At 42.6% G+C, this 13,730-nt stretch overlaps 2 protein-coding genes across 2 annotated transcripts in view; one reads left to right on the forward strand and one right to left on the reverse strand.

Moving 5' to 3' along the window:
* On the reverse strand, positions 2,404 to 3,881 carry LOC110260476 (the record flags this gene model as incomplete). Its single annotated transcript, XM_021090801.1, is given in 2 exon segments — positions 2,404 to 3,722; positions 3,725 to 3,881. Coding segments are annotated over 2 exon segments (342 nt in total), but the record flags the coding sequence as incomplete, so codon positions are not given.
* The window catches only part of SYBU (syntabulin), a 76,126-nt gene continuing 66,583 nt past the window's right edge, over positions 4,188 to 13,730 (forward strand). Inside the window, 2 exon segments of the mRNA XM_021089009.1 lie at positions 4,188 to 4,381; positions 6,235 to 6,439. Coding sequence (XP_020944668.1) covers positions 4,358 to 4,381; positions 6,235 to 6,439 — 229 coding nt within the window. The 5' untranslated portion in view covers positions 4,188 to 4,357.

The raw sequence follows: 13,730 nt of genomic DNA on the forward strand, positions 1-13,730 counted from the left end.
ATCCCCGATTTGTTCAGTACAATCACTGTACCTGTGTCTTTGACTAACATCTTCTGTTATTCTCACAAATGGACAAAAGGCCACAAACAGCAGTCAGCATTTGGGAGGATTACCTCATGTCTGTGCCATCCTTCAGAGGCATATCCTTCAGAGGCCCCAACCCCCAACTTCTACCTCCTCACCTGGACTTTCCCTTGGTTCCTGTTCTTCATCTGAGAGATATCTGTGATGGAAAACTCATTTGCAGAGCAGAGATCATTGCCACGCTCTGAACCCAATGACTGTTCAAGCCAGCCTTGCCTCAGTTACCCACTCTTCTGTCTGCCTCAGGTACTCGCTGGACCCCTTCCTCAGCGAGTGATCTTGCAGAATTCTGCCGTTACAGTTTTACAACATCAGAATCCCTTAACCATATAGTAACAACAACACACATACAATAAGAGGAGGGTTGCTCACTCACACAAGCTCTTCCAGGAAAACGGGCAGCTCTCTCCCTGGTAAGAAAAATATGGGTCTCCACCCCACCACAAAAAAAAAATCCAAGGATGTCCCAGAATGCAGTTTCTTTCCTTCATGACGTGTTGTAAGGCACGTCAGCTGCTCCTTGTTGCTGTGCAGATCACCCAACATCGGGTCACTGAGACAGACGGCAGCACTGGCTCACACAGCTGATAGGATTAGGAGCTGGTGCTTTGTCGGCCCTGACTGAATCGGGAGAGAGTCCCCAACATACACAGGTGAGCTGTGAGGAAGAGTGGCTGGGGGGGCAGAGAGGATCTTGGTTGAATGGTGCAGATATTCCTCTTTGGCAGTGGGTTTGTATTGTCTTTTCTGTGAAGTTTGCAGTCTGGGGGGTTCCTATCAATACAAACCTGTCCTTTATGACTTATCTGGTTTCAAGGATTGATGACATATGCCTCACAGGACTTTTGTGAGGCTCAAATAGGATTATACATGTGAAAGAGCTCTGAAAATATAAAGTTGAGTGCAAATGAAAGGTATGGATCATTTAATTACATATTTCACATAAACAAAGAATTGAATAATTTATCCCAGATTTGGGGACCTAATTACATAAACACATGCCCTTTCTCCCAATTTACAATACCCTATTTCCCCTGTTCTTCCCAGGTCTGAGCAGGGATATTGTTTATAATCCTGAAGGGTTCCGGCCTTCTGAGATAGTTGATATTTTCTTAAAAAAAAAAAAAAAAAAAAAAACAACCCAGCATTGCATTCATTTCTAAAGGAAAAGCCACAAAATTAAAAAACCAGACAGTAAGTATTGAGGTAGAAACTGAAAATGATGCATGAGAATATTTTAAAGCAATTTAAAATGACTATAATACGCTATATTAGATTATATCTCTTTGATGGTATAATCCAAATGTTATAAGACACTTCCCTTAACGATGTGAGAAACACTCGACTGAAATTCAACACAGGATATATATTAGCATTTGTAAAACTTGCCTTTTAAAACAGCATAAAAACAGGCTTGGGTTCCAAAAGTATAGAGCTAAGAGGCGTTTGAACACTAAATCATCAGCCTTTCCCTTAGCAGGTTGCTATGGTGACAGCAGGGCTACAGCAAGGCCTCTTACTGCCTGCACTTCTGCAGTAAACGCTTTCATTGAACACATGTTGGATTTTTTTAAGGCACACACCCCATCATCAAATACAAAGACATATTGGAGTCAGCTTTATCTGAGTCATTTTCTAAACAGAAGTTGTGTCTCTGCTCTTTATTCTGTACTGATGGAGCCCTTAAGGTGTTATTAGAATTCACTCATTCAGGCATTCATTCATTTGATTATTATATATTGTGTGCCTTTGTGTCAGGACCTGTGCTAGGCACTGCTTACATCCCTGGTGAAGACAGACAAATAAGTAGGAAATTCTGATACAAGACTGTAACAGCTCTCCAGGGGGTGAATTAAATACAGGTGTCCTGGAAGTATGGGCCTATCTTGGGGGGTCAGAGGAGGTTTTGGAAGAAACTTTCTAAAATGAAACTTAGTGTATGCATCCCTAGGAGTTGAGGAGAATGGGTGGGTGGGGTGCAAGAAATGCTCTAGACAAAGGGACCAGAATGTGCCACAGTCTAGAGAAAACAAGAGCATGATGCCTCTGAGAACTACAAGTTCTGCAGTTTGAGGGTATCTATTTGTATGTGGTGGGGGAGTGGCAGAGGGATGGTGGATAGAGGATGTGTAGAGGTGGTGAGGGATGGGGGGTCTAGAAGAGCAAGAAATGAGATGGGAGAAATAAAGCCAGATCAAGAACAGCATTTGTGCCACTTTAAGGAATTTGAATATTACTTGGAGGACAACTGGGAAATCATTAATGAGTTTTAATGAAGAAGTATGGCATTTCAGAAAAGACTTGTGGAAAAATTACGGAACTGGCAAGAAAGGAATAAGAAGCAAGACTGGAAGAAAGGCAATTTTAGTAAGACCATTATTGCAATAATCCAGGATGTTTCTAGTTTAGACTCTCAATGAAGGTAATGCAGTCCAGCAGTGGACAGAAGTAATCAGATTCAAGACATTATTTCTACAGTAGCATGGAGTTCATTTGTAATTTCCGCCCTGTGAGGGCCATGTGAGGGCGGAAAAAGTCAAGAAAGACTTTGAGGTTCTGACTTGAAACCTTCATAGTGGCAGGGGTTTCTGTTGTTGGGTCCCCAGATTTTTTTATTCTCAGTTCTCAGAAGGGAACGCAGAAGCAGCTTAACAGTTTGACTTTAACAGTTCCCGCCTATCTACAGTATATGTCCTTGGGACATAATTTTCGAGCTAATAGATTGCAGGGGCCATCCTGGAACATCACTTTCCTGAAGCCCCTCTCTGAGATAGGGGTGGGTATAAAAGTATGAATTAATCACCTCTTCCCCCAAATAAAGAATCTTAAGATTACCAACTTCACACATTTTAGAGATCTGATTGAAAAGACATGAAGATGTATGGAATAAAATCTCTTTAGGGATATAGAGGAGGCAAATTGATTTCACCTCATCGTCTGATTTCAGGCTCTTTCTAAGATTCACACTGTACAATCCTATGTTTGAAATTTTAGGGCTCAGAAAAAAATGCTCTTTGGAGGACAGAATGAGATGGTGGTGTTCAAACTATTTTCAAGGATCATAGTCCTCCCATGTAGAACACTGAGTGTATTGATCAGACTGTTCCCTGTTCACGTTGCTGCTTAGATATTCTCCAATTCTGAAATAAAAGGCATCAAAGTTATTCATATAGAGTTTCCAGCCATTTGGAAAGTTTTGTTCCATCAGCTGGGTACAGCTGATTTGGGGGGGAAGTGGGGGGGTATTTGTTTTGTTTTCCTCATCTAATCCTCATAGCTACTCTTGAGGTATTATTATTTTTACCCCTCAAATTTAAGGAGGATAAATTTGAAGTCCAGAGAGGTCAAGAACTTTAGGTATAAAGGCACTCCCCTAGAAGGAAGTGAAGTGCTGCCTTGAACCGGTTTTCTGAGTTCAAGTGCAATGTTTCCAGAACCAGGGGCGGCTGCAGGTCAGAGCTGGAGAAAAGGCTGCTTTCGCTCTAAGCGGCCTGGCTTCCCAAGCCCACGGGAACCCGCCTCATTCTTTCCCTGCGGCGTTGCACTGCCAATGCCGAGCCCATCTGATGCAAATCCGCCACAGAGAATCGCAACCTTGGAGATCCCAGAACCCATATGCTGTGTCAGTCCTGCAGCATTGCTTGGCTGGGGTGTGGGCAGAGGGGGACCCGCCCAGTGTCTCTCTAGGGCGATAATTGTGGGGAGCTGTATGTTGACCTAAAACCGAAAGGGCATGGAGGGGCCGCGAGGGAGAAACTTTCCCTTTCTCCATTTTGGTTCTCAGTGATATCACAGCTTTAATGGGTTCTTCAATCCGACGTGCACCCCCTTCAAACCCGATACGAGGTGCCAGAAAAAGGGGTGTTGCGCATCTCCCGGCTGGAGATGTTCCGAGCCCCCGCCGGCCCCCTTTGGGTCTGTCCCAGAAGAGAGGGAGGGGCGCGCGGACCTGAGAGGGAAGTGCCCGCGGCAAAGTCGGGCTGACCCTGGGCACGGGGGTGCCTCCCCGGGGCTGGCAGGTAAGGGAAGTCCGGGAGAGTGGGCGGCGCCCGGGGAACGGCGGTGGCACCACGTGTCCGGCCGGGGCGGGGCGCCCGGGCGCGCCCTCGGAGCCAAGCGCGAACCGCGGCAGCGGCGGCGGCGCGTGAGCCCCGCAGCAGCCGCCGCCCGCAGCGCGCGCGGGCTCAGCGCAGTGTCCTGGCCCCGGTGCCCGCAGGTGCCTCCTCCTGGACGGCGGCAGCGGCGGCGCGAGGAGCCAGTGGGCTGCAGCGCGATGGGACCTCTTCGGGAGACCAAGGTAAGGAGGGCACGTCTTGCGGGTGCGGATGGCAGTGTCCGCCGATGTCAGAGGGAGAAGGAGGCGGGTCAGGTGAGAGCTGAAAAGGTTGGCGGACAGAGTTATGGTAGACGGGGACAAGGAGGTGCTGGGCACGATGAGAAGGCAGGGGAGCAGTTGCTCAGGTGATGAGACCTGGGAGATGGGGAGATGGTACTGGAGAAAAAGATTTGGAGGGTTGACAGTAGGATTAAAAAGATTAACTCTGGTGGGTTAATCCCATCCCCTGAAATTGGAGATTTCGGATCTAGCTCTCAATTGATGTTATCTGTGTGTGATGTGGATAAAAAGGATTTGATGTATTGGTGACTGAAAAATAAGGACTCCAGCATTGGTTCAGGGTCTGCCTTGTGCCAGCGGAGTGGCTGACGTGTGATACCTGCTGGGTGACCGATGTGCAGAACAAATCCAGAGGCTGGGTGCGGCTTGCGCCCCTGGATAGGGTGGATGCCTGAGCGACCGCAGGAGTTACCCGCGGCTGGGCTTTCCCTGCAATTTCTGCACTGCGAGGGCCTCCCAAAGCTGTTTGCTTTGGCAGCGACCCTTCCTGGTAAGCCGCGTGGAAATGAGCAGGAGGTCGTATTTCCAAATAGTGTTTGTTACCTAATCAGAAGCCCTTTTTCCTTTGCACAGGTTAGAGGGAGCAGTGGGTGGGTGGGTATGTGTGTGTGTGTGTGTGTGTGTGTGTGTGTGTGTGTGTGTGTGGTTTTTCTTCCTTTTTTCTTTCTTTCTTTCTTTTCTTTTCTTTTTTTTTTTTTTTTTGCCAAGAGCTCCTCCTAAGAATCCATTTTAATAAGGAAGGGTGGTGGTGACCCCAAAAAGCACCAGACTTCTGGCCTGTTCTGCTTCTAGATGATGTGCAGCAGTCTTGGCTAAGCATCTTTAGCTCTTTTATCTTCAGTTTCCTCATCTATAAATAGGGACACAAATTAGTGTCCTCTCTATGGCCTGGGTTGTAAAAATTAAACAAGGTAATGGTTGGGAATGCACTTTAAAAATTGAAAAATATGGACAAAATATTACTTTTTTAACATTTTTTAAAAGCCAAAGCATGGCCCTCTGCATTTAATACTGTGTTTTAAAGGAGAGAGAGAGAAAAAACAATCTCTTCATATGGGTGTCCTATAAGGAAAACAAAAGCTAAACATGATGTGAAAGGTGGAGCCATCTTACCGGGTATTGGATTTTTGTTTGCTTTTCTGTTGGCAACAAGCCTGTGTACCAGGATATTAATGAATAATTAAGATCCTGGCCAGAAGAGGGGGGATTTGAAAGATAAGACTGCATGATCTCTCAGAAAAGAATTGTTCCAGGTATATGGGTTTACTTTGTGAGGAGACAGGAAAGCAGAAGTCAAAATGTCACAGCTAATTCAGGGAAAGCAAAATGGAAGTCTGGAGGAAACCAAGTAATAAGCCGGAATATTCTGTGAGTTATAAAGAGCCTTTGGAAAACTGAACACTTGAATGCGGTAAGTGAAGCCAGAGCAGGAAGGTGAGTTAGGAAATGCCTGAGAGAACGAATAGCCTTTCTGTTAGTGGCTGGAAGAGTGTGTGTGGGAGGGTGTGGGTGTGTGTGGGGGTGTGGGTATGAGGGTCTGTGTGTGTGTGTTACATCCGTGCTTTAATAAATAGGAGAATTAGCTCTCAGTGGAAGAGTTTTTGACCTCATTTTAGCATCTGAAACAAGGACTACTCTGAAGATTCAATATTCAGAAATGTGATTTCTTAGAAGCTAAGCCCAAAACGAGCAGACTGGAGTTCAGAGGGGGCAACAGGTATCCTTTTGTTTTCTTTCTGATGTCCAATTTGGAGAAGGAGCAGAGAGTGCAGCATCACGAAAAGGAGATTTCCCGAAGCCGGATTCCCCGTTTGATTCTTCGGCCCCACCTGCCTCAGCAACAGCACAAAGTGTCCCCAGCCTCTGAGTCTCCCTTCTCGGAGGAAGAGAGCAGAGAGTTCAACCCCAGCAGCTCTGGGCGTTCAGCGAGGACCGTTAGCAGCAACAGCTTCTGCTCAGGTACAGTAGCCATGGGAATGAAGGCATGAAGTGTGGACATTGCCGGTGCATTTTGAATGGAATCTAGACTGTCTTAGAGTCTAGGACTGGACTTCTGTTATTAGAATGAATGGTATGAGGTTGCATCTTTTTGCTTGTTTTGACCTACAAATACAGCAGTTTCAAGTAGTTTAAGCTAATGGAGTTTCAATACCTGTTTTTATATGTTATTCTAGTTTATAATTTACTATGTGAAGTCTAACTTTTACTTCTGTGACTGTAAAATGGATCCTTTGGTTAAATCTAGAAAATGTATTAGCTTCCATTTTTTACTAGTAACCTTTGTAGCCTATGTACTTCTATTTAGGGAATCCCCAAAGATAAAGCAAGTCCTAATGAATGAGGTCAAGATCAAGGAAGTTTATATCCCAAGACTGGTCTTCTAGGACGGGCCTGACCTTGTATTTCAGAGGGAAAGAGCATGGGCTTTGTAAGCTTACAGGTCTGAGCCGGAATCCTTGGCCTTTCCACCTTGGACAAGTGGCTTAACCCCCTTAAGCCTCAGGTGTTACATCCGTAAAATGGGGTGATAATACCTACCTTGTAGAGTATCTGTGAGGTTGAAAGAGACCATGTACCTAAGTTTATTCCTAACTCAGGGCCTGACTTAGAGAGACACTTAATAAATGATGGTTCTTAATATAAAGAACATAGGTCAGTTTTGATACCTGATTCAGGAAATTTCCTTGAGTGGTGAGCATATTTGGTAAAGGCACAGATCACTTCTTGGTCCCTGAAGACCTCTGTTGTCACTCAACAGAGCCTATTATACTCACTGAAGCACCTAACTTAGAAAGACTTGTATTCTTTGAGAAGTATTGGGAATTTGGGTAAAATTTAAAGGAGTGACTCTTATGACTCATAAAGAATGGTCATAGAGGATAATTTTTAGAACTTATTTAAGGAAAATGTGATTTGAAGATTAACACATGAATGAGAAAGGACATATGAATCAAGGTGCTATGATTAATGCCCTAATTTAGCAGGAGGCAATATTCCATTCTGTTTAATATTGGTGATTACATTTTCAGGCAGTGGTTTTAAAAGTGTAGCTTCAGATTTCTTATATACTTTCACAAAATAATTCCGTCCAGGGCCTAAGTCGTATATTAGAAATGCTGTGCTGCCTGTTTTTAAATTTTTTCTCTGCATTGCCTCAGATTCTCTGCTTGGTTTTGAAAAATTCTATCAAAATATTATATTTTCAACTTTATTATTGCTGAATCCAGTTTAAAATGGAAATCCACTAATAGTTTGCCTGACACTTTCCCAAGAAGAACACAAAAGGAAAGCTGACAAGCTGGAGCAGTTAAGATTCCTGGAACCTAGAGTCTTATTTGCAGAATGTAATGCTGTTTACTTTCACTCCATTTTGGAGCTCTAGAATCACTCTGGTTGAATGTGGCTGAACCCAGGGGATATCATTTCCAACTGACACGGCTTTATTTACAGAACTCAATTTCACATTTATCCCTGAAATTCTCTCCGCATAATCATTTTCCTTATGACTGACTTCAGGGTGAACAGTGTTACCAGCAAACAAGAAAAAGTTGGTCAAAACAAAAGACCCCCCCCACCCCAATAAATCTTAGAAAATACATTTGGCAAACAAATAAAATTGTTAATCTTAGTCATGAATCATTCTCTCCAAGACCCATTTCCTGAGTCATCCCTTCTTCCCAGGAGACCTGTCTCCCACTAGGGCCATAATGCTGTACATGAAAATTGAAAGTAGATATTGATCCTTTTGCCATTAACTAGCTGAGAATTGATGGCAGAAGCATCTACTGATTGGTGTCTATAAACCTACTTTTCAATCTTTAGCCGGGCATCCTGCCTCCAGATAGGACGCCCCCTGCTCCTGGGTCTCATCTTCCCTCTTGGCAATTCCCCAAGGTTTTGGCTGGTGTCTTTTAGTTCTTTGCTTTCCTTTTCTAAGAGCCCTGGTAAAAAGTCCACGACAGCTTTGGAGTGTTGCACTGACTAAAATTGACAGGAGCAATGTCTTTGGGGGGTGTGTTAATGATGCTTTAGGAGGTCAGTTGGTGGATGGGAAATAAATGGATTTGGCACTATGGGGAGTATTAAAGCTGCAGGCAGTGAGGTAGAGAATGTAAAACACGTCCAACCAGCAGGGGGAAATAACTGGTTTTAATCCAGCCACTTTAACACTGAAGCCAGAATATGTGCTGGTTATCATGGCAGTTAAGTCAGATACCGAGGTCCATGCAAACCTTAAAAATGCCATCCTCTGCTCGAGTGAAACTCAAATAATTTAGAGATGTCTTTTGCTGTCATAACTTCATAACCATCCTGTGATCATCTGCATTAATTTGTCTTCTTTATAAATCATCACATTCACTAATGTGAAAGAGGGCATGCAGAGTTAGAGGGGCTCTTACAGTAGTGAAATTATAGAGGAAGATGTTACTCAAACACAATGCAATTTAATTTGAAAATTACAGTTTTAGAACTGCTAACTAGGTCCTTTCCCCAAATCTGTATGAAAGGCTATATTAATTGTGAAGAGCCTCATATGTTCTAAGATGTTGTTTTTAAAAGACGACTAAAGTGTTGGGTTTATATATAAACTAAACTAATATAAGAGATGATCCTTTCTTTTGAGAGTCTGGCTTTCCCATCATTTGTATTATAGAAAAAAATCCTAATGGTGGTTTGAGTTATACTTCAGCAAAATAAACAACAACTCTATGTTGAAATGTCCCTCACCCCCACCCCCCACCCTCATGTTTTTTCTGTCATTTTACTGATCTGTGCAATGAAAAGTCCAGGCACTATTTCCAGAGCGACTGGTCCATTTTTACCTACTTTCTCTATTCCTTCCCCACCCCTCCACTGCCTTCCCCCTTTCCTTCTCACAGGAGCCTTGACAAGGAACATTTAATGATTTGATAGTCTATATGCTAATTCACGTGTTGTCTCCATCTCATTTCAGAGGGAAGAAGTTGTGTGTGACCTTTTGCAATTCATTTGGGGTGTGTCCCCAAAGAGCTCTTCTTTTAATAGCTTCTTATTAGAATTTCTCTGAAGAGATGCATATGTTTCATGCATTCATTAGGACGGGTGTTTTTGCACTTGGACATCTCCTGTTAAAAGAGTCTATTCCTTACAGTTTGTGTTCAGTCTGGGCACAGGTGGGCACAGTTAGCTAATACTGAAGGCAGGCCCTATTTTGTGTGCATGGCAAGTAAAACTGTACATTCTTAAATAAATGTTAACTAATGCTTTCTTCAAAAAAGAAAAAAAAAAGCCGGAGTTCCCATAGTGGCTCAGTGGTTAACAAATCCAACTAGGAACCAGGAGACTGTGGATTCGATCCCTGGCCTTGCTCAGTGGGTTAAGGATCCTGCGTTGCCATGAGCTGTGGTGTAGTTCGAAGACTTGGCTCGGATCCCGTGTTGCTGTGACTCTGGCGTAGGCCGATTAGACCCCTAGCCTGGGAACCTCCATATGCCATGGGAAGCGGCCCTAGAAAAGGCAAAAAGATCAAAAAAAAAAAAAAAAGAAGGAAATATAGTCAATAGTAAACGAATAGAAAATAACCCTGCCTACATGTCCTCTCTTTTATTTTTAGTCAGTTAAACCAGTGTTTTGGCATAAAAATCACCCTATCTTCCTTCCCTCTCACTCCCCCAACCCACGTTTCTTGTTTTAACGTGCCCATAAGAAGTCATAAAACCTGTATTTGTGATTTGTGCTCTGCGTATTTGTGATTTGTGTTCTAGGTGTAGACCATTGATTCTAGGACGCTGTCCTCCCCCCCCCTCCTTTTTTTGGTTGGCAGTGCATTGTGTTTGTGTGTTTGTCATTGTGCCACAACTCCAGCCACTATTAGTAAGCTAATGACCAGGGTAAGTCAGTCACATACAACAGCCACCTGACGTGGTTAGCAACATGCCATGCATTTCTCTCTGCTTAGTTGAGTCAGTAATTACCCCTTAGAACTGAGAGGCAGATGGATTGTTGGGTTTTAGGCTAGTTCTCCTTGGGGTGCCTTGTAAACATGACAGGTGGGAGAAGTGATGCATATAGTACACCACTGGTTTTATGGGAGACCAATGATTTTTCTGAGTTATTTCGTGTTTCTCATGTGCACACATACACATAGGCAACTTTATGACTAAAGTCATTAAAAAACATGTGCCGGATCAATCAACTGAATGGACAGAATCTGAGATTCTTTGCAGTCTAATCCTGAATAAGGTGTTTGCAAAAAGTGCTTTGGTGGTTATCATGGCTGGGAAGAAATCTTTCTTTGAGTGCCAGCGACCTAGAGGTAGTCATTGTTGCTGTTTGTGGGCTGAACAATTAAGGCAAATTACAACCTGACTTGTACCCTGCTGAGGCATGATAATGCCTCCAAAAATTTGCCTGGCCTTCCTTGCCAAAAAGAAATATTTTCTGCTACGCTTTCGTCCAGTTGAGGAAACTTGGCATCTGGATAGAGTAAGCCTTTGAACGTAATGATCGGAATTGAGATGAGCTGATTAAAATGAGCTGCAGTACTGAATTATACTGTAATTAAATGACTGCCAACCTGCTGTGAAGAAAGAAACAAAGCCCCTAAGACTTTAGCATCATTTTAATGAGTATATGGGACCTTGGCACTGCTGTATAATATATATTTCAGATGCATAGCTGCCTCAGTGTCAGAAATAAGTACCAATGAAATATGTTACAAGTGAGGGCACATAGACGATACTTCCTTGAGGATGCAATAACTGTAGTTAGGTGGACAAGAGCAAAATTTTTTGCCATTTAATGAAATTACTTAACAGTGGGGAGAGTAAAAGATAATCACAATGGAACTGGACCACACCCGAGAGCAAATCATAGTACTTAGCATGAAAATCTTGACTTAAAATACTCGTGTTTATGACATTATTTCTCAATTTCAGAGTATGGAGTTTGTCTACTTTTGAACTCCTGAGAAAATTTATTTAAAATCCAGATACCTTGGCACTGCAATAACCTATTATCATAGAATGGAAGGGCTCAGGAGTCTGTATTTTACTCTTGGGCCTACTGAAGTCTGAGCGTCACTGCTTTGTGGCCCAGGTGTGTTTAGGGATTTTGTATGAGGGATGTGAGGAGTATACCCAGTGGCATCCCAGGATGAGCAAGGATCAAAGATGGCAGAAGAGGTGCCCAGCCAAGCTGCTTACACCCCTGGCATGGGGTAAGGAAAATGCCTCTACACTCCTTGGAAATTATAGTTGCTCACTCTGTATTTACAATTCCAGTGTCATGAGTCTTAGCGGTAATACTATTTATATGAAGGGTTTAACTTGTGTTCAAATGGTAGAAAAGTAAAATGGAGGAGAAAGCATGTCCTTCCTTTATTTTCCTGTGTCATCCTCTCTCTGGATTTACTGTTTCTAACCATACTTTTATATATTTTTTTATTTTTTTTAGGCCTCACTTTTTAAAAATGTATTCAATTGAACTATAGTTAATTCACAATGTTATATTAACTTATACTGTATAGCAAAATGATTCAGTTATACATGTATATACATTCTTTTTCATATTCTTTTCAATTCTGGTTTATCACATGATATTGAATATATTCCTGTGCTATTGTAGGACCTTGTTGTTTATCCATCCTATGCATAATCATTTGCATCTACTAATCCCAAACTCCCTATCCATTCCTCCCCACCCCTCTTCCCCCTTGGCAACCACAAATGTGTTCTCTATGTCTGTGAGTTTTTGTTTCGTAGATAGGTTCATTTGTGTCATATTTTAGATTCCACATATAAGTGGTATCATATAGCGTTTGTCTTTCTCTTTTTGACTTACTTCAAGTAATACAATACTTTTAATTCTTTTGCATTTACTTAATTTGATAATAGGATGATTTGGAGTATACTGAAAGCAAGTATACTAGTTACAACATGAGTGTCTCCTAAACACCCAGTAGATACACTGGGTGGGAGGAAAAAAAGAGAGAAACTGAGACCTTGGAGTAGCAGGACATTCAGCTTCCTGCAAATTTCTATTTTTAAAAATGTATTATCAAGTAAGCATTTATTCCTTGCCTGGTGAGAATCAAGAATTATGCTAAGGCTACAAACATATACAAGACACAGGGATTGGAAAAATCAATGTTTTTATTACCTTATCCCTTACCCCAAAATAAATGGGATAACACATCTTTGGATGTGATTCCCACACAACTGCCTTTACTAACTGGTTTTGTATCTGGTCCTACACCTACTCCACACACAAACCCCTTCCTTGTAATTTGAGTTTGTTGCTCCATTTATTATCTGCATTGGCCTCTCCTCTCACATTTCATAAGCCCAGGGGTTCAAAAAAGTAGCATTCATGAGTGTGGTGTTGTGGATAAATATGAGCCTTGGCATCAGCAGACCTGAGTTAAAAGCATGAAATGAGTTTAGAAAGGTGGGCAGGGCCAGATCAGGAAAGGCTTTGTTTGCTGTGCTAAGAACTTGATCCCTGAGATCCAGGGTCCTTAGAGGAACTGAACCAGTAACCTCAAGAGTGAGGCCACCTGGATAGATGACAATAGAAGGGACTCTGGATCTGGACAGTGTGTGCCCTGTCTAACAACATGCAGAATTTTTAAAATTCAACTTTTTTTTTTTTTCAAATGGCACACATGGGCAGCTAAGGCTGCCATTTTTCAATTTCTAAACATCTTCCAGAGCCAGTGAAGGATTTTCAGCAGGCAAGTCTTATGACCAGATTTATAATTTAGAAAAAATCTTTCTGATTATATGTTAGAGAGTGGAGAGGAGGAGACAGGAAATGACAGTGAGGAGCCTGCCTGGTTTCAAGGCCATTGTGGTAACAGTCTAAGTAAAAAATGATGAAATTACATGTGTGAGGACTGGGAGCTAGAACATAGGCATCTTAGTCACCAGTTGCAAGTGGAAGGAGAAGGAAAGGATTGTGTCTAAATTTCTACTGGATGAACCCAAATGGAGTAGCAAGGGTTGGGGAGGAGGACAAGTCAGGTTAATGAGTTTAGGTTAGGTTTTGTTGCATTTAAGATAAAGGTAAAGGTCTGGAGCTCTGAAGAGAAGTCAGATATATTGCCAGCTGAAGTCAAGGGACTTTAAGATAGGTTTCCCCCTCTATCTTAAAGTATAGCGTTCTCCAAAACCTTTTGTAAGCAGAAATGGTGTAAAGCAAAGAAGCAGTCACCTTGGGACACAAGGTCTTGCTGATGGATGCAAAAGTAAATGGAGATAAAGATGCTCAC

The sequence above is a fragment of the Sus scrofa genome, chromosome 4 (assembly GCF_000003025.6).
Source record: "Sus scrofa isolate TJ Tabasco breed Duroc chromosome 4, Sscrofa11.1, whole genome shotgun sequence".
NCBI classification, from domain to species: domain Eukaryota; kingdom Metazoa; phylum Chordata; class Mammalia; order Artiodactyla; family Suidae; genus Sus; species Sus scrofa.